The sequence below is a fragment of the Eumetopias jubatus genome, unplaced genomic scaffold (assembly GCF_037043125.1).
Source record: "Eumetopias jubatus isolate StellerSeaLion01/CBP00866 unplaced genomic scaffold, mEumJub1_p1.0 scaffold_5, whole genome shotgun sequence".
Taxonomy (NCBI): Eukaryota; Metazoa; Chordata; class Mammalia; order Carnivora; family Otariidae; genus Eumetopias; species Eumetopias jubatus.
The window spans coordinates 126,100,939-126,122,066 of record NW_028274811.1 but is presented as its reverse complement, the minus strand read 5'-3'; the positions used below and the strand labels follow the sequence as shown (position 1 = coordinate 126,122,066).

Genomic DNA, 21,128 nt, shown 5'->3' with positions numbered 1-21,128 from the left:
TAAAAATATCCAGCCATGCAGGCAGTCCTCTTACTTCTAAAGACAACAAAATTGTGGTTTCCCATTAGATTCTAGATGTCTATCACAGTGTGACCTGAGGAGTGCCATCAAACAAAGAAAAAGAAAAAAGCAGAAACAAAGATCTCATCCACCTTTTTTTAAAGGCGAAAGTTCCCTTTCATTTCTGCATATTTTTGGTTACTCTCTAAAGCTGTTAAATAGGATTTCCAAAAAAAAAAAATAGCTTGTCCAAGTTTTGTAATAATTAAATATTAGAGGACTAGTATGATATAAGTTGTTTTGTTATTCCTGGAACTCAAACTTATAATTTTTATTAAAAAAGTATAATGTGGAACTTTTTTTAAAAAGATTTTTTTTTTACTTATTTGAGAGAGAGAGAGAGAGAGTGCGCATGAGTGGAGGGAGGGGTTGAGGGAGAGGCACAAGCCGACTCCATGCTGAGCAGGGAGCTCAATCCCAGGACCCTGGGATCATGATCTAAGCCAAAGGCAGACGCTTAACCAGTTGAGCCCCCCAGGTGCCCCAATGAGGAGTTTTGATGTGAGTTGTACGGTAGGTAACGAATTCTCTCCCTCATTTTCCTGAAATCTGATCCTAATTGGGAAGAGGAAGGGATAGAAGTAACAGCGTTCAATTCCTAGAGCATGGCTATTGTCTGTAAAGCTAGGGAATATGGGAAGAAGGTTGCTTTTAAAGTCTGTTGATGAGGTAAAAGTGGAGCACAGTCAAAATTACCTTTGAAAATCCCTAAATTACCCATTAAGTGTGTATGGTTTTATGTATATAATCCTTTAGACTATTGTATCATTTCCTTTAACTTTTTTTGGTCAATGTTTCTTTACAGGTTTTATTTTCTCAATTTATTTCTGCAGGACATCAAAAAGAGCAATTACCTTCTCATCTAAACAAAGTATTTGTTTTTCAATGACTGATTCTTAAAAAATAGGAATTTTCCATCTTTTTCATGAACATGCTTTGATGGTTTCAGATTCAGTTGCATCCTAATGCCTGAGTATATCATCACTAGGTCTGACGGTAGCAAGAAGCCACACTATTTAATTCTCTCTCTCTCTCTTTCATAAGCACCTACCCATCTGCATACCTGTGGACAGAGTTGAAGTCACACAACTAAAATGTACATTGTATTTCTATTATATACAGAAACTCCTACTTGATTTAAGATGGATTCCCTTTTTGTTCCTACAGTGGGGCCCTTTTGAATGTAAAATGCCTGACTTTTGATAAACTGCAAGAGATGTATTTCATTAAGACAAAGAAATTCTTACTCATTGGAGACAGCGAAATACATGTGAAGCTTGGAGGAAAGAACATAACTTCCAAGAAATTGAACATAGTCGAGATAGGTGAGAACCCGGGTACAGGGGTGTGATTGCTGTTTGGGGGCATATGGACACATTGGTTCTCGCCGGACTTCATGTTAAAAGTAGACAAATCATGAAAGCTGTATTCAATAAGGAATAGCAAATTCCCTAATGGAAGGAATTATTTAAAGAAATGCAAGTTGTGAAGTGAATGGCACTAATTCTTACTACAAGAGAATTCTGAGGGTCTTCAAACTCAGTATGAAGGATAGTGACTGCAGGAATAGTTCATCTGTGTGAGGGTTCACTGGATCTGGGCCTCTGTCGTCCACCAATGTATGTCCTCTCCTTCCTCATCTTACCTTCTTCTGAATTCCTTGCAGTCTTCTTCCATGTACCTACCATATTCTGAGTGTGTTCTGTTAAATTATCAAGTTATTTTTAAAAGTAAATATGACTTCTGTATTAGAGTTCTCCAGAGGAAACAGAACCAATAGGAGATATAGATAGACAGATGATACATAGATAGATGATAGATAAATAGATAGATGATAGATAGATAGATAGATAGATAGATAGATAGATGATAGATGATAGATAGATAGATAGATGATAGATAAACAGATAGACAGATAGATAGCTAGATGATAGATAAATAGATAGATGATAAATAGATGATAGATAGATAGATGATAGATAAACAGATAGATGATAGATAGATAGATAGATAGATGATAGATAGATGATAGATAGATAGATAGATAGATAGATAGATAGATAGATGATAGATAGATGATAGATAGATAGATGATAGATGATAGATAAATAGATGATAGATGATAGATAGATAGATAAATAGATAGATGATAGATGATAGATAGATAGATGATAGATAGATGATAAATAGATGATAGATAGATGGTAGATAGATGATAGATAAATAGATAGATGATAGATAAATAGATAGATGATAGATGATAGATGATAATGATAGATAAATAGATGACAGATGATAGATAGATAGATAAATGATAGATAATAGATAGATAGATGATAGATAGATGACAGATAGATGATAGATGATAGATAAATAGATAGATGATAGATAGATAGATAAATGATAGATAATAGATAGATGATAGATGACAGATAGATGATAGATGATAGATAAATAGATGATAGATAGATGATAGATAGATGACAGATAGATGATAGGTAAATAGATAGATGATAGATAGATGATAGACGATAGATAAATAGATGATAGATAAATAGATGATAGATAGGTAGATAATATGTAGATAGAGATATAGATATGAAAGAGATTTATTTTAAGGAATTGCTCATATGATTGTTGGGGCTGGCAAGTCTGAAATCTATAGGGAAAGCCAGAATGCTAGGAACTCAGGTAAGATTGGATATTTCAGTCTTGAGTCCAAATCCCATAGGGTAAGGTCATGCTCTGGAACCTCAAGCAGGGTCTCTATATTGCAATCCTGAAGTAAAATTGCTTCTTTTCAGGAGATCTCAGTCTTTGTTTTATTTTTTTAAGTTTATTTATTTTTTTATTTAAGTAATCTCTACACATAACATGGGTCTTGAACTCATGACCCCAGGATCAAGAGTGGCATGCTCTTCTGAGTGAGCCAGCAAGGCACCCTCCGTCTTTGCTTTTAAAGCCTTCATCTGATTGCATGAGGAGCACCACATTATGGAGGGTAATCTGTTTTATTCAAAGTGTACCGAGTTCAATGTTAGTCGTCTTAAAAAAAATATGATACTTTTAGACTAGTGTTTGACCAGACAAGTGGGCACCACAGCCCAGCCAAGCTGACACATGAAATTACTATCACATCTTCCTAAGAGACTTGTTATTGAGAAGTGAGGCATAGCCAATCTAATTTGGCTTAGGATATTCATATTACAATTTGCCAAAAAATATATAATAATTATATTTCAAATAAAATTATAATCTGAATCGGTAAACTCAACTACATGTTTCCTTTGGCTCTATACAGTATCCACATACATAATAATATGAATTAGTAAATCCATTCAATTACCTGGTTATAAGTCTATATTAATTACAAATTCCCCATTTGGTTACCAGGCAAGTAAATCAAAGTAATCAGGAAGACTGGGAACATAAACACAGAAGTTTTTTTTCCCAGTACTTACAGATTATGACCCTGGGGTGAATAAAGTTCTTTTCAAAACCTCAGACAGCCTCTGGTGTAGGAGAATGTCTAAGCCAATTACAATGCATCAGTGCAATAGAATAATAACTACCCGCATTTATTCTACCTATGGGTATTTATAGATGAAACAATATACACGGGGGGAAATTGGCCAAAGTGATTGAAGCGATGCATTCTTTTGCTGGTTTTAAATACTATGACTCACTCTCTCTCCTTATTCTCAACCCCTTCTTCAGCACCCAAAAAGAAAATCAAAGGTAAGAGAGCAATACTCATTAGAGACAACAAGGAGGTGAGAAACTTTGAGTCTACCTTAGCTTTGCTTCACTAAATTGGTAAAAATAGAGAGTAAAAGCAGAAGTTCTACCTGTGAATAATTATCCTATAAAAAGGCAGAGATAGTGAAAAAGAGACTAGGCAGAGGGTTGTGCATGTTGTCCACATAGCAACATAGGCCACAACCTATGTGAGTACTGTCTAAGAAAGTGGTAACAACAACAAGGTAATTCTGAGTATGGTACACAAGGAAACTGGGTTTTGTCATTTGTAGACTAGGCTGTTATGGATGGTTGGTTAGTGCACTGCACAAGAGCATGATATCTAAAGTTTACCACTGGAATTGCAAACATATATTCACTTTTCTGAGAACAGGTACCGAGTGCAGAGATTCTCAGTCTTCTGACAGATCCTGGCATTTTAGAAAGTGAGCATGTGAATACTCAGGACTCCAGGTGGCACCCTATCCGTCTGAATTCTCAAATCATACCCAGTGCTCTCAGAGGCCCATTTTCTCTACCCCAGCAGAAACAAACCTAACAAGCCACATCTGAGGGTCTAAAGGAGAAAAGCAGGTGTGCTCACACCTGATAGCATGGGCCCCTGTGAACTTGGAGTTATGAGCCTTGTGGGGCTTTGGAAAGCACCCGTAAGCAAGCAGAATGAGAGTTAGTGGAGGCATGTCGCTCAGTAGTACCTTCTTCTGGTTCTTAAGGTGCTATTTTATTGGCAGAACTATTATTTAATTGAATTTAAACTGGAAGTCCCTGATTCAGCCCTAGACCAGAGTTCCCCTGCAACCACCTGGCCCTCACTTCTTCTTTAGGTGTGGTCCCTCTGATAAGGCTAGAGGGGCAGCTTCCTCCCTTCCCATTTGCCTCGGTGGGATAAATCTGTGTTATTGTTCAGATTGTTTCCAGAATAAATTAACTTATAAAAGTTTTGCTTGAGGAATGAGCAACTTTTTCTAATGTGCTCAAAGACACCCTTTGGGCCAGAGACAGACCTATTTGGAGGACACCTGGACAAGCCAGTGTGAGATAATGGAGCACAGAAACAAAAGCTAAATAAAAAGAGCGAGCCTCAGAATCAGACAGAATTGGATTTAAATACTATCAAACCATTTTATAGGAAACCTGAACTTAATTAACCTCTCTCAGACTCAGTTTCCTCATCAGTATAGCAGTAATTAGGGATTGTTGGTGGAAGCTTGTGTAAGTAAAGCACTTAGTGCTTAGTAGGTATATAATCAATACCAGTCTGTTCTTCCCTTAATTCTTCCATTATTGGGAGTCCCTTGGGAGATGGGAATGAAGCAAGGAATTCAGTGTCAGAGGTTTCGTTGAGAATGTGAATCTTAATTATTCCTTTGAATGAAGAGTAGGAACTGGCTTGGCAGGTGTAAAGGGTTGACAGTATTCTCTGTTGGTCTGTTTCATTATACCCACCCGCCTTTCCCCTTGTTTCCCCAGGGCACCTTCCCTTTCTATAGTGCATCTAAGAGTAAAAAAGAATAAATTTCCTCTTTTACAAGACATCAAAGGGCAAAGAAGGAGACACTTCCTCTTTTTCAGGATCTCTGGGGCAATGCAGGAAAACCTTAGGTGGTTACCACTATGAGCAAGTGACTACAATAAGTGAGCCAAATTCCACCACGTGAGTTCACTTTACTTGGTCAGCAAGTCGGCCTTAAAGCCCAAATCAGATAGCTTAGAATCCAGCTCAGTCTACAGACGAAGAGTCTGATGAACACATACTCTCCCATTAACAATATGGTTAGCTTAGATTTTAGCCTGTGTGCTGCCCATCTCTGTCTGAGATCAGCTATGCAAAAAAGTGGCTGTCCCATCTTTAGACAGCTAACTACCATCCCAGGCTTTGGTGATAGAGCAGCTAAGAACCCAAGACAGGAAAGCCCCTGGAAAATGGTGGGGAGGCCACATGACACGCATGCTTTTCGAGGAATTTAGTATCTTTATCTGGGTTGGTTCTGCCTAGAATAAAACCTATCTCCCTCCAATATCATTTCATATATGGTGCGTGTGATCCTAAGAGGAATTTTGCATGGCAGGCAGACAGAAGGGAGAGACCAGAGAAGAATTTAGAGCTAATGCAAATTAGACTGAAGTCACACTGGAAGTTATGAGCTTAGGGCCAGGAAGCAGACCCTCAACTTTTACATAGCTGAGGTGAGGTACAAGACTCCCAGCTTACAATCTGATTTTATTGGAATAATGAGGACTCCAAGCTTAAATACTCCTGTTTTGGGGCTAGTTAGTAGCAAGTTCTCTAGTATTCAAAAGGCAAAGAGAATCTGTTTTAGTGCAGAATTAGCACTAGCTGCTATAACAAATAAGCCCTAAAACATATGATATCTCAAACACCAAAAGTTTATTTCTTGCTCACATAAGAGCCAAAATGGGTATTTCTAATCTGTGGCTGATGCTCCTCCAAGCAATATTCAGAGTTCCTCCATCCTGTGGTCCCACTGTCTTCAACATATGACTCCAAGTGGTGGAAAGGCAATAAGCAAAGGGCCAGACATGTAAGGTTTCTGGGCCAGGATGGGAGGTGGTGCACATCACTTCCACCCACATTGCACTCAAGACCACACCCAACTGCTGGGGAGGCTGAAAAGCGTAGTCAGACCGTGGACCAGGAAGAAGAAGAAATGGTTTTCTGAACTGTTGCCCAGTTACTGACCCAGAAAAAGAATGTGATGTTCAGAATAGATGAACTTTAAAAAGTATAATTATTTTCTTGACTGCCCTATAGACTGACCTCCTTTCTTTTTCCTTTCCAGTTAAACCCGAGGCTCCTTTTGACATAAGAGTCATCTATCGCAAGGGAGCAAATGACTTTCTGGTGACATTTAACACATCTCACTCACAAAAGAAGTATGTGAAAGAATTAATGCATGAGGTAGCCTATCGCCAGGAAAAAAATGAAAATGACTGGATGGTATGTAGATTAACTACATTTATCTATTATAACATTCATAAAGATGTATATATAAATATACTTAATAAGCAAATTTACATAAAATACACAAAATTAAAAATACATGAAACTATAAAATAAAAACTTCTTAATGTTATAAATTTTATGGTCCCAGAGGTACATTCACCTGGGGAGGGCCCCTAGCAATTTTGTGTTCAAAATATACTTTTTCCTGAAAGGAGCTCCCCAAAGTATAAAAGCTTCAGGTTTCACAAAACCTAGATCTTCTCTGGGCCATCCCATTCTAGCTCTTATTTTTTTTTCTTGTTCTATTTTTTGTTTTTATAATGTTTCTAAATTATGCTGTTGATTAGCAATATAGATTAAGACCAAATCAATCCTCTTTATTTGGGGGGGGGTCTCAAAAAGTATACAACTCTCACTGGCAAATCAGGCAAAAACCATCACCAACTCATAGCCACAGTCTGGTTCACAGGAGTTGTGGAAGCAGCCTGAAGTAAGGAGGGCAGTGGAATATTTTTCTTCATTTTGTTTTAAGCCTGAGTTCTTCATCCTCAAAGTAAAAAACTTCATTTGTATCATAATCTGGAGGATTATTTAGATCCATGAGTCGCTGTCATTGGAATGGTCTGGCTGTCCCTGAAATCTGTCTTGGGGAAAAGATGGGAGAAAAGTAGGGAGTCCCAGATTTTCAGGTTCCCCTGAACCTACTGGCTTAACTTCTGTCCGTTTCGTATCACATGGGCAAAAACCAGATGATGGCTTCTCTTTCTCAAGGTGAAAAGAGTATCTACTTATCCATACTGTTCCCTTTTCTCAGGCCAAGATTAGCCTTCTTTGTCCGCAGCATGCTGCTGTACAGTACTTATATTAAGTGTAATGTCTGCCCTAAACAGCCTTCTTACTCCTTCTACCCACCCACCACACAAACTAGGCTACCTTGATCCTGCCCTTTTCAGTCTTCATCTGAAAATTACACCAATGGAAAAGCACCTATAGTGGAGAAAGGAAGGATGTTGAATAAATGGTATCAGGACAGTCAGTTCTCTGCTTGCAGAAAAAATTAAGTTAATTGCCTGACTTGCTCCATATTAAAAAATAAAATATAAAGATGATTTAAGGAAATTATGTAAAAGTGAAACTCTAAACAAGACAGAAAAAATATAGGTAAATGTTTATATAATCTTGAGATGAAGAAGAATATTCTAAGCATAAAAGCAGTAAAAAAAGGCAAAAGATGGATACATGTGACTACATAAAAATAAAGGTTTATAAATGTCAGCACACACAATAATCAAAGTCATAAGGCTAATTAGAAATTAGGATTAAATTGTCACACATACAACTGACAGATGATTAATATCTGGCATATTTAAAGAGGTTTTATAAATCATTAAGAAAAGGACAAATGTAACAACAGAAAAATTAGCAAGAAACTTGGAAATGTCTCATAAATTAGAAATACGTAAATTCAGGGGCGCCTGGGTGGCTGTCGTTAAGCGTCTGCCTTCGGCTCAGGTCATGATCCCAGGGTCCTGGGATGGAGCCCTGCATCGGGCTCCCCACTCGGCGGGAAGCCTGCTTCTCCCTCTCCCATACCCCCGCTTGTGTTCCCACTCTCGCTCTCTCTCTCTCTGTCAAATACATAAATAAAATCTTTAAAAAAAAAAAGAAATACGTAAATTCAATAAATATATGAAAACTAATAATTGAATAAGTATAAATATAACATAATAAAAAGTATAAATGTAAATAGCAATGGAATATTAACTTTTTACCGATCAAATTGAAAGATGCTTTTTTTTCTTAAGGGTGATACACATTTTTGAAGATACTGTTGTCTCTGTATTGCTATTTGCAGTGTAGGATGGTATCTTTCTAGAGAGAAATTATTCCTGCTCACTAACCTTACCATTCCCTTTTATTTCCGTTTGGAATGTGAAAGGCAAGAAGGAGGAAAAAAAAAAAAAGAAAGAAAGAAATTGAAGTGTGGAAAGGAAGGTGGGAGCCTGGGAGTGATTTATATCCTCCTGGAGTGGGAGAGCCCAGCTCACCTGAACAAAGACCCATGGTACTGTTGCCCTCCTTGACCACTGGTAGCATCATTTAGGAGCTTACACATGGTTCTCCCCGTGTCATAGCTCCTTTTCCTAACGAGAGTACCCATGTGACTAAAGGCACTCAACTTGAAATGATTCAGGGGATCTGGGCAGCACTTCTTTTTCAATCCTAAAAATGTAATGGCATGTTTTGCTCTTTAGCATGTGAACTTATCCAGTACAAAGCTGACCCTTCTACAGAGAAAGCTACAACCTGATGCAATGTATGAGATTAAAGTCCGGTCCATCCCTAACGCCAACTATTTTCAAGGCTTCTGGAGTGAATGGAGTCCAACCTTCCACTTCAGAACTCCAGAGATCACAGGTGGGAAGTGACCGAAGAGTCTTTGTGCCCTGCATAGTGCTTTGCATGTCAAAGTGTGTGAGCAAGAGTGATGAGAGCCAGAGAGGGGAAATGAACGCACAAGTTAGGACTCCCTGAGGGCATTCTTTCACTGTCTTTGGAGAAGGACCTGCCATCTTTGCCCCTTTGGTGAAGAACAAGGAAGTGGTGGGAGCCGGGCCCTCAGTCATTGATCAAATGACTCTACTGATACCATCAATTACTCTATTGACCCAGGTGCCCTTGGGAATTGCTACTAATTCTGAACGAAATGCCCACCTACTACCTCCACTTTATCAATTTAGATTGGAATCCCAATGGCTGGTCTCTGTAAAGCCCCTCTAGGGAACACCTTTGGTGATGGAAGACAGGCAAGCAAGTGCTGCTCTTCCATGTCTCCTTTTTCAGAATAACAAAGATATCCATGTGGTCTAGGAAGAGAGAATTGCCAGAAAAAACAAAGAACATGGCTCAGGCAGGCCCCTGAGGAACCAAAACACTGCACACATACCTTCTCTTTGAGGTATGAGGGGAACCGTTCTGCCACCCGAGCCTCCCATTCTCAGACGGGAAATTGCCGAGCCTGTAATGTAGAGCATCCACCTCATCATTCTCCTACTGGGCTTCCTTCTCTTGGTGGTGGGAGTTGGGGAGAGAGTGCTGCCAGCCTTAGACACCTGGTCACTTTTATATTTCAAGTGACAGATGTTCTAGACCTGGTCACCCAATTCAGTGCCACTTACTGAAGCCAAAATTCCTAGTGCATAAAGCTAGTGTATCATCCTATTCACTGAAGAGCAACTTTGAAGAAATAATAAATGGTCCTAAGTTACTAAATAAATTCAAAGCACCCTGAAAGCCTCCCCCACTGCGTGGTTAATGATTGCTAACCAAGATCTATCCTTGCATTCCAGGGAGGATGGATCCTGTTTTACTAACTATTAGCATTCTGAGTTTCTTCTCTGTGGCTCTGATGGTCATCTTGGCCTGTGCGTTATGGAAAAAAAGGTGAACTTTAACTAATCAAGAGGATGGTTACATGGAGCCCCAGACAGTTGGAGCTCTAACCCTATTTATTAATGAGAAAACCACAAAGAGGAATAAGGCATTTCAGGGATTACAGTGCCCACATTCCTCCCTAGCCTGGGGCACTGGTGAATTTCAACAGTTAATTTCATAAAGATTTGAAAATATGTAAATTAGACATAGGGCAAACCCTCCTCCCCAACTTTTTCTCCTAAAGGAATAGGAACTATGCCTCCAAAATGTCTGGGCAGCTGGGGGTACCCAGGGAAAATGCAGAATGTATTTGAAGGCTTGAATTTCAACACATGACTTCATGGGACTTTTACATTCTACCCCATGACAGAGCCATGTTTGCTTCATTATAAAAATGATCTTTTTGACATGTACCTTCAAGTTATTAATATTCTAGGAAGACTCCCACAGCACAGTGCCACATATTCTCATGAGACTCCAACTTGTAAAGTACACCCTAAAGCAATTTTCCTGGGTAACTTAGATAATATTCTTCATCTCCACCAGAATAAGAGCAGAGGAGTTGCTGCCAGTAGAGAGGAGGAATAAGATGACAACACCTATATTAGGAGTAGATGAACAGGGTGAATGTTGGTTCCATAGCTACACCATTGCCAAACCTCACTGTTCCTCTTCCCCAGGGCTCTCCCCCAGAGGTGTTCATGGAGATCACTGACAATAACCCCTCTGTGAATCGATAGGACACTGGGGCCCAGGGAAAGCAAGTCACTTGTCCAAGCTCACCCACCTAGAGTTGTGGCAGAGCCAAGACTAGAAACCTGCTCTTCTGATTTCTGGCTCAGAATGAGTGGAAAGACCTACTGTGCATGCTCCCTCACCATTCATTTCCTCTCTGTCAATGTCCTCTTATTTCAGAATTAAACCTATCGTGTGGCCCAGCCTCCCTGATCATAAGAAGACTCTGGAACAACTGTGCAAGAAACCCAAAAAGGTGAGTGCTTCTGGTGCTTCTACCACAATGTTGGAGGCATCCCAGTAGCCAAGAATGATATTGCAGGATAGGGAAGAGTTCAGCCATAAGTTTTGGTCTTTTGTGCATCCCATGACTAGGGTCCCTCATGAGATCTGCGCTGTACCTCCCTAGAGGTGGGAAACTAAAATGAGATACAAGTCTCAGAAGTCTCCCAGACTTCCCCAGGGCAGGAGGGCATAGCCAGTCCCTTCAGACTCTGATGTGTCAGAGTGTCTCCAGAGGCAGAGTCAACTAGAACATGTGGGTAATTTTCTGACATTCTCTGGTAGACCCCTGTCAGAAAGTTCTTTACGTCCTCCCATGGACTGAACCTTTGCTCGTGTGTCCCTTTGGAGCACTCTAAATGCCTTCTCTCTTTTCTGGTGTAGAATTTGAATGTGAGTTTCAATCCTGAAAGCTTCCTGGACTGCCAGATTCATAAGGTGGATGGCATTCAAGCTAGAGATGAAGCAGAAAGCTTTCTGCAAGACACTTCTTCACAACTAGACGAGTCTGAGAAGTGGAGGCTTGGAGGGGGTATGCAGGGCCCCACCTGGCCATCGGAGCATGCAGCCATCACCCCAAAAGCTTTCAGAGAAGATTCACCCTTCGGATGCCTGGCTGGGAGCATCAGTATGTGTGAGGCCCTTGTGCAATCCTCTTCCAGGTCCCCAGACTGCAGGGAAGGCGGCAAGAATGGACCTCACGTGTACCAGGGCCTGCTGCTTGGCCCAGGAACTACAAATAGCACTGTGCCCACTCCATCTCCTTTCCAGTCAGGAATCCTGACACTGAGCCCAACTGCCCAGGGACAGCCCGTGCTCACTTCCTTGGGATCAAGTCAGGAAGAAGCATATGTCACTATGTCCAGCTTCTACCAAAACCAATGAATTGTCAGAAACACAGGACTGGAACCATGATGACCAACAAAGATGACTAAGCTCCTACTTACTTCCCCTTGCAGCACAAAGAAGAAAAAATTAATGCCAGCCCTCCATATAATCTACAGGATTCAGAAACATAGCTTGGACCACTCCTCCCCACTCCAGGGCATTTGGCTTGAGGCAGGAGCGCTCTGCTTCAGGCACCCCAAATTCGTCCATTATTTCAGAAAGAAAAAGAAGCAGGAAAGAATTAAAGAAAGGGTAGAGAAGAGGAGGGAGGGGGTGGAAGGCAGGAAGAGGGCAAGGGAAGACAGAGGGAAAGGAGAACCGCGCTGAGAGCTACCATTACTAGGGCTCACTGTGTATGCTGTGCTCTACACAGCTTGTCTCCCTGCATCTTCATGGTAATCCTGGGCACTGGGGCGATTGTTATTATTATTATTATTATTCTCTTTCCTAACAGATGATGAAACTGAGGCTTGGGGGCATTAAGTAACCTATCCACTTTGTCCTCACTCAGCGTGGAGTTTGATGGCCGGAGTCTAACTGTGGTTCCCCGCCGCCCCCCCCCCCCCCCAAGCCATGTGCCTTCCCCTTGACTAGAGCCTGTCCCATTCACAAGTGCCAAACCTCACTAAGAACGGACGGGGTGACTATATAATTTATTGTCCAAATTGGGTCACTTTTGAAAGCGAAAGGGGAAGTTATAAATACTCATTCCAGGACAAGCAGCATAAGCCAGGAGTTCCCCAGACACATAGGGACATGAGCACCGAAACGAAAAAAGGCTAAGGGAAAGAAGGGGTCATATAGTATGTGAACTACCATGACCAGCCATGTCTACAAAAACTGAAGAAGGCAAGAAAAAAACACGAATTCTATTTGATTTTGTTTTTTTCTGAAAAAAGAGAAGCCCAGAATTTCTATTGTTAGTTATCCAGGGCTTGATTCTCTTGCTACCACCACTCAGCTGCATCCATCAATAATAGAAGAATCTGTTTCCAGCTCTGAACACAGGGGCATTTGAGCAATAAGCCAAGAATAACTTTATATCTGTGTAGAGACTGCCCCAACCCAAATGTGTCTACAGACTGTCCTGAGTTTTATGGCCTTGTATCTTGCCACAAGCTTCAGGGAGAACTCTAAGCATATGCAGTGAATGAGTCCAACTTGGCCCTGTTCTTGAAGATAAAGAAGATTCGACATGTGTCTTCTTGCATTTCTTGGTCTAGTTGAATTTCTAGTGACTATCTCAAACCAAGTCAAGGCAGCTGAGAAATTGCAACCCAGGGGAGAACAGCGGAGGCCTCTCGCACAGGCCTCCAGCCCCTGGGTACGTGCAGAACCACACAGGGCAGCAGAGGCACAGGAAATCATGAAGGGCAAAGATTCAGGGTTTGACTTGGTTTTGTTCAGGGGTTTGTCACTGTTGTTGACATTTTGTATCTTTTTGTTCTGTTTTTAGTTTGTTGGGGGGTGACCTGTTTTTAATTTTCTTATTTGTTTTGTTTTGTGATATCTGGGAAGGGGGTTTTAAATTTTGTTGAACAGATCTTATCCGCTGGCTTAGAGGCCTAATGATAATAAGATCGTTTATTCTTCCATTGGGCATTGTACTTTCCAAACCCTTTTCTCTGAATCAGTAGTGATGAATATAATCTCACATTCCCTTAGATTTGCTTAGTGCTTTTGTGATTTTCAAAGCATTTCCATAAGCATTATCCCTTTCATTTCCCTTGACAAGTATTTATGGAAAGCCTGCTATGTGCCAGCCACAGAGCTGGGTGTAGGGGATCTAAGACAAATAAAGTTGGGGGCCTTATAAAGTGGAAAAATCTAATGAAAGTGGCAGGTTTGTAAACAAATGATTATAATCACACAAAGTGCTATAATAGAGGCATGTTCAAAGTAGCCTGTTGAAGACAATCAGGAAAAAATGCCAAAAAAGTGATACACGTCTATGGGGAGGAAAAGCAGAATCTGTCTGGTGTGTCAGCAGCAGAAGACCTTTTCCACCAGGTGGACATGTGTTCTTTACCTTTTGTAGAAATGGGAACCAGGTCTCAAAGAGGAGGTCATCACAGGAAACCTCATGCTAGCCTGGTTCTCTTGCACCTTATCCACAGAAGTCCCATGAGTGTGTCATTAGCTTTGACTTATGGGAAAATTGGGGCACAGAAAGGACAGGTAAGTTACTCCACCTTAGGTGTGAGGTCAGGACTGAAAGCCAGAAGTTTGTTTCCCTGACATAGTAGATAATCTCTCAAAGAAATGAGGGGATAAGTCTAGAGGAAGATCCAAGTCACTCCAGCTCTAAAATCCCGTGTTCCAGTATTGTTGGGCACAAATTATCATTTGAATTTCGTGTGTGAATGTCTGTCTGTTACTGGAGGAATTTAAAATCCGTGTATTATCCTCTTATAATCATAACTGCTGCTCATGTGTGACCTTATACTCAGGGACATTGTATAATATCAGATTACAAGTCTGTTCTGACCAACCCTCTTTTGGATTTCATTAAGAAAGAAAGAAAAGCTGGTGAGAGACAACGCACTCAGTGATGTAAGTGATGTAAGTTTACAGTGGTGTAAGTGATGTAAGTTCACAGTGATGTAAACTGCTAGTTCTATGTAGCGTGAAATGAGAGCTGTTAAACAGGCAGCTCATTTGGTCAATTCAACAATCCTGGCTGGACCTAGAGAGCCTTGGCTTATCCAACTGATTTTCCACTAGCCATTGCCTCTCCTGTCCTTCTGGTTTCCATGGAAACTGGCTTCAGAAAAGCCAAAGATGGGCTATTTCAGATGCACCTACTTGTGTTTTCATGGCTTTTCTAGAGGGGCTAGAAGACAGAACTGACCAGGAAGGCAGTGAGAATATGTGGTAAGACAACTGGAATGGGACATATCCGATGGTATTTGTGTCAGCTCAGTGGTTTTTCTTTGGGATTATTCTAAAGACTCTCTAGCATTCACTACAGTGAAGGTCTCTGATTGGACCGTGTACTTCCCATGTGCATTACAAACATTTTGCAGAGCTGCTAAGTATCTAAGTATCCAATGTGTGTTACCATCTCATATTTAATTAAATGCTATGGAACTCTCTGTGCCTGTGCTTGTCTTCTGTGAGGAATAGGGGCAGAATGGGCCACAATTCTCCCCAGCCACTGAACACATTCTGGTGTCATTTGCTGTCATTTTATATTTGGATCTTCAGGGGAAACTCACTCAGTGATTAAGTAATGAATTCACAGATTAAGGAATTAACAGCAATTTGTTGAGTATCTGCTTTGTGTTCCTTTGTCCTGTGCTAGGCACTTACAGAGATGAGATGCACGGTTTCCAGCTCACAATCACTGGGGGGCAAATACACATAGGAACAGTCACAATGTCATATCACAGCCTTGAAGGCAAAGTATCATCAGGGTTCTCAGTTGAAGCTATCAAAACAAATTTGGGCTGATTTGAGCAGAAAAGTGATTTAAGAAAGGCTACTAGAGTCCTCCCAGAATCCAGAATATCTGAGAAGATCAAGGAACCAAACATGGAGTCCACAAAGCCACCCCTTCTTTCTAGCACTGGCACCCCCAGAAACTGAAGTCAGCCTCCTGCACTGCCACCACCAGCAACCCCAGAGCAGATCTGGCTGCAGTGTCCGGCAGCTTCATGTTGCTGGAGCCTGCGGTTGCGTGTAACTCTGCCTAGCTCAGGTACCTGGACTCAGGCAGTGGGAAGCAGAGAAGAGAATAGCTGGTGTTTGCACCCTCTACAGTAAGAGGTTGCATCTCGTAGAGTGGGATGGTCCCCAAATATAGGAATGAGCTGCTGCTGCTGGCTGAGGAAGGAAAAAATAACAAACAAACCAGGAGAGGCAATGTGAAGGAAATCACACTTGATATGGCAGTGCAGAGTGAACAGGAATGTGCCAGATACAGGAGCCCGGAGGACATTTCCTGGCAAAGGAAACTGTGCTCAAAGTCATGGAGTTGTGACAGAACATGGGACATTTTAGGGGAGTTACAGATACAATCGGTGATGTCTCCTTGCCTGCCTCTGTTGGGAACAGTAGGGGGTTGGTTGTTCCCAAAAGTCAGACACAGGACACTTTTATAAAAAATAATACAGTTCTGCCTGGAACACTTTATTTTAATTAAAAACATCTGACTGTATGTCCATTCACCACTCATTTGTAACCAGGCCAAAGCTGCTCCTTTGGGCTGTGGGCTGTTGACCATAGCTTCAATCATCTTTCTTTGGTGAAGCACACTGCAACACATCATCTACTCTTTCTAGTTTTGCTTTCTTTAAGATGGATGACTCAAACACTTACAAAAAAAAAAAAAAATCTAAGTGTAGATGTCTAACTTTTTTTAAAGGTATTCTCCAGCCCAATCTCATGCCATCATGTTTTCCACCCTGTGGTATTCTTTCAACATGCCTTTGTCAGGTTTTTTTCAAACCACTGAAGGTAGTTCTCATGGATCCACATCAGTCTTTCTTTGCATACTCATACTTTATCAGCCTCATAATATGATCACAGTAACAGGTCCAGTTGGCCTAAACAAGTCTGGAACATGTAGGACTGACTTGAGTGAGTTTATTTCTCACTTGGTGGGTACGGAGTGCACTAGAAGATAACCTGCTAGCAGGCAAGTCTCAAGGTAGGTGTCAATGTATCCCACAGAGAGAATGAAGAGTGCTGGGTCATTTGGCAGGTGTTTCAGTGGAAGCCATCCACAGGCAGAGAGTCTGCTGAGCAGTGGTTAAGATGGCACTTGGCAGAATTGGTGGGAACCAATGGTTAAACTAAGAAGTTTTGATTTAGTCTTCAGGTGGTGGGAGTACCTGGGAGGATTTTAATCAGGGATGTGGTATAATAAATTTCATGTGTGTATCAGGGTTTATGGAGGAATCCTAAAAACACCTTATGCTTACCTCTATCGTCACCACACTGATTTGGCATTATCTAATCTGACTCCCCCCTGGGCTTCTAAGTACTCTGGCAGAGAGAACTGTGACTTATTTGGGGTGTATGTGTGTTGTTAAAAACAGTACCTAAGATCTAGAAGGCACCCAGTCATAACATGGAATGAATGAATCAGCATGTTAGTGAATGATATTGTATTAATCAGTGTGCTTCCTCATCACCAACCAGGATAGAATGATGCCAGGCTAGGGATGCTCAGAGGCAGGCACTGCATCCCTGAGAGAGTAGCACATCTGGGCAGCCACGTGTAAGGAGTCGGTTGTCTTCCCCATCCACAGTTACCTCCCCAGCTGCACTCTTAACCACTGTAACCACAGATGTGGGGAAACAATAGGGTGGGGGAAAGAATTTTCCAAAGCTTCATTTCTCTGGTGAATATCTGCATTTAATTTTGTTTATTCACTTATTTAGTTTATTTTTGATGCACATTGCAGTCTAATCTAACTTTACATCTTAATGGCTTGTGGCATTTGTATGGGATTTGTGTATAGCTTGCAATGAGGCAGCTGTTCAGGCAAAGAAAGTATGATGCATAAAACTTGGTGGGTCAGAGGAATACGTTAACACTCACAAAGCAACTGGTGAAAACAAATGTGAAGCAAACAACACATGAAGCCCCTGACGTTTGAAAAATAAAATTTTGATGCTGAATTCTGCAGAAACACTTGAGCTGGACCCCTCAACTGTAAATTATGAGGGTCAATTCTTTTCTACTGTGGTAAAGATTTCTCAATGAGGAAAAGAGAACTCACAGAGGCTGAGAAGGACTTTTTCTTTTTTTATGACAAATTAGTTGCTGCAAAGTATGAATTGGACTAGTCATTAAACAAAAAGGATAAATAATCAGAAAATATGTTAATATTAAGCTAGAGACACTGTTATCCATTGATAACAGTGAAATATTAACTTTATAGTTTAAGGAATAATTGGTTTTGATAAAAATTCAATAAGTGCTCTTACATGAGGCTGATCGATATACTATCAAGTCCCTTTTTTACACATCAATAAACTTTCATGGATTTAAATGTGAGGGTGCCAATGCAGATTTGAGTGATGCTTAGGATTAATTTTTTTAATAAAAAAAACTTTAGTAAAATAAAAATAGAATATAAGCCAGGGTTATGCTCAATGGTGAAATATTAAAAGTACTCCATTAAACTTAGAAATAAAACAGAAGAAATTCCACTGTCACCACATTTAACATTGTTCTTGAAATGCTAGAAAATGCAATTAGACAAGGAGAAAAAGTAAGAGGCATAAATATTAAACAGTAGGAAACTAAATGATTATTATTGGCGGATGAAATGATTGCATATCTGGAAAACACAAAGGGATCAAGTAAAAAAATACACTAAAAGACACAAAGACTTCATTAAGGTCTTTGATTATATTTCCACATGTTGAATTATTTCTTTAAATCTTCATTGAACATTTATTAAAAACAATACTTGCTTATTCCTCAAAATTCAAGAAACACAGACATATATGACAAAACAAGTAAAAGACCTCATTCCCCAATCCCACTGCTCAGAAATAATCATATTTAATAAGCAATGTGTAGTTTTCCACATCATATACATATGTACATATGCTATTGTTCTAAATATCATGTGGGAAAATATGTGTTCAAGAAGAGGCTGCACAAGTCTGGAGAACAAAAGAATTGAAAAGAAACTAACTATATGAGTGATTTTGACATTTATTCATTTTTTAAAGACAATATAAATTACATTCGACAAAATGACAAAAATTTTCAGTGCAAAGCTACAAAGTTACTTGCCTAGAAATTACATATATCCCTGGTTAGATTTTCCGTTTTTCTTCTTCTTTTCCTTTTTTTTAAATTTTTTGTTTTTTGTTTTTTGACAATCATAGACATAAACATAGAGAACCTATGTGTCCAGATCCAGATACTTATAAAAATTTCATTTACTTCTAATTAGTGGAGAAAAGGTAGATTATTTAATAGAGATTAAAACAATACACTCGCCATTTGTAGATAAAGGGGCAAGTACTAACTGACTTCTTCTAAAATAAATCCAACATGGATCAAAGATACAAATAATTTTTAAAATGAAAACAAATATGCTAGAAAACATGGGCAAATCATTTTATACTCTTTGGATGTGAAAAGCATTTCTAAAAAAGGCACAAAACCCAGAAACCGTAAAAGAAAAAGAGTGATACATTTGAGTATATAAAATTTAGAATATTGGTAATTCCTTTATTGAATTTAAAAAATGCACAAAAAAAAGAAAAGATAAAAATAACCTGGAAAAATATAGTAACTACAAGACAGGCAAAGTGCTAATATCCTTAGTATCCAGAGTCTTACAAATCAATAAGCAAAAATGAATAATTTAAGAGGAATACGGACAAAGCACATAGGAGAGGGTTCACAAAAGTGAAATTTATTCTAAAAATATGAAGTATGTTCACTTTCATTCAGAATAAAAAGTGCAAATAAAATAATGAGGTAAATTTTTTTGCCTATTAAATTGTGAAACACTTTCTCCTGTATGGGAACACTGAAACATAAGGTAAAGCATGTGGATAGGAAAGGGATAAAGAGTTGAGACAGTAATGCACCTCCTTCAGTCAAATATGAGGATAGATATGAGGCCACATTTACAGGACAACACAGATGTTGTCCCTATCTGAGAAAGCTCTCCTGTCCCATCCATAAAGCAGCAGGCCACAGACACCTTCTTTCCATTCCTTAATGAAATGGCTTTGTCTATACCTCTACTGGGAATTTTGGGGGAAGAGAAGTGGTTGAGCAGTGGAAGGATTTCAATATTCATAGATCCCTTAATCTAATAGCAACAAATGTAGACATTTCTCATATGAATTGTTAAGTGGGAGAAAACACACGCACACACACACACACACACACACACACACACACACACTCACATTCCTTTCCTAAGCATGAAATTTAATTTTTTCCCTTCAGTATGATTAACCCAGCTAAAGTCATGTGTGCATCCCTGGACCAATGACAGTTACTAGAGAATGCCATGCATTAACTGGCTTGGAAACAGCTCACTCTCTGGACCTGGGGATGAGATGGGTACCTAGACAAAATAGGGGTGAGAGGAATGAAATAAAGGATGTTAGAGAAGCAAACAAAAGGGTCTACTACAAAAGATCTTTTTTAAAGATTTTGTTATGTATGTATGTATGTATGTATGTATGTATTTATTTATTTATTTATTTATTTATTTTAGAGCAAGAAGGAGAGCGAGTTAGGGAGAGAGAAACAATGCACGAGAGGGGGAGGGGCAGAAGTAGAGAGAGAATCTCAAGCAGACTTCCCGCTGAGGATGGATCCCAACACAGGGCTCCTTCTCAGGACCCTGAGATCATGACCTGAGCTGAAATCAAGAGTCAGACACTTAACTGACTGAGCCATTCAGGCACCCCAAAAGATCTTTTTTAAAAGTATATTTAGAGAGAGCTAGAATAGTAGAGTTAGAATATGCTTAGAAAAAACTCTAGAAGGCAAAGTTCCAAAACATTTTCAGTCGTTATTATTAAGGAGAAGAATGGAATGATAAATGGAAATATAAAAGTAAGAGACTTTTCAATTACTGTTTTTGTGTTCTTTTCCTTTTGGGAGGGAGTGTATATGTTTTATTATTATAATAAAAGTAATTAAAAGAATAAAACATTTCTCAACATAATTCTTACTTGGAATTAAAACTTTTTTTCTGTAAAGTTTATTTTTCTAGAATAACATTGACATTCACTTATTCAGTTAAAAATGAGATTCTGCTGTTCTAGAGTCATAATCTGATTTCTTCTTTTTCTGAATTCCAAATAATTTCTGAATTCCACCAGAGTTCATCGAGCACCTCTTGTGTGCAAATTGCAGGGATAGATGCTATGGAACAAAATGAAATTGTAATGGGGGCCCAAAGGTGCAAGAGCACCTGGCTCCAGGGGTCCCAAACAGAACAGGTCCAGCCACTCACTACTGACAAAATCCAGTAGTGCAACAAGAAAAGAATTTATTTCAGTGAGG

The 21,128-nt window shown here is 39.7% G+C and overlaps 1 protein-coding gene across 1 annotated transcript in view; it reads left to right on the top strand.

The window, feature by feature from the left end:
* The window catches only part of IL7R (interleukin 7 receptor), a 29,491-nt gene extending 14,272 nt beyond the window's left edge, over positions 1-15,219 (top strand). Inside the window, exons 3-8 of the mRNA XM_028097925.2 lie at positions 1,228-1,385; positions 6,621-6,778; positions 9,040-9,202; positions 10,135-10,228; positions 11,135-11,210; positions 11,621-15,219. Coding sequence (XP_027953726.1) covers positions 1,228-1,385; positions 6,621-6,778; positions 9,040-9,202; positions 10,135-10,228; positions 11,135-11,210; positions 11,621-12,121 — 1,150 coding nt within the window. The 3' untranslated portion in view covers positions 12,122-15,219. The remainder of the gene's footprint in view (positions 1-1,227; positions 1,386-6,620; positions 6,779-9,039; positions 9,203-10,134; positions 10,229-11,134; positions 11,211-11,620) is intronic.
* Positions 15,220-21,128: the final 5,909 nt, after the last annotated feature.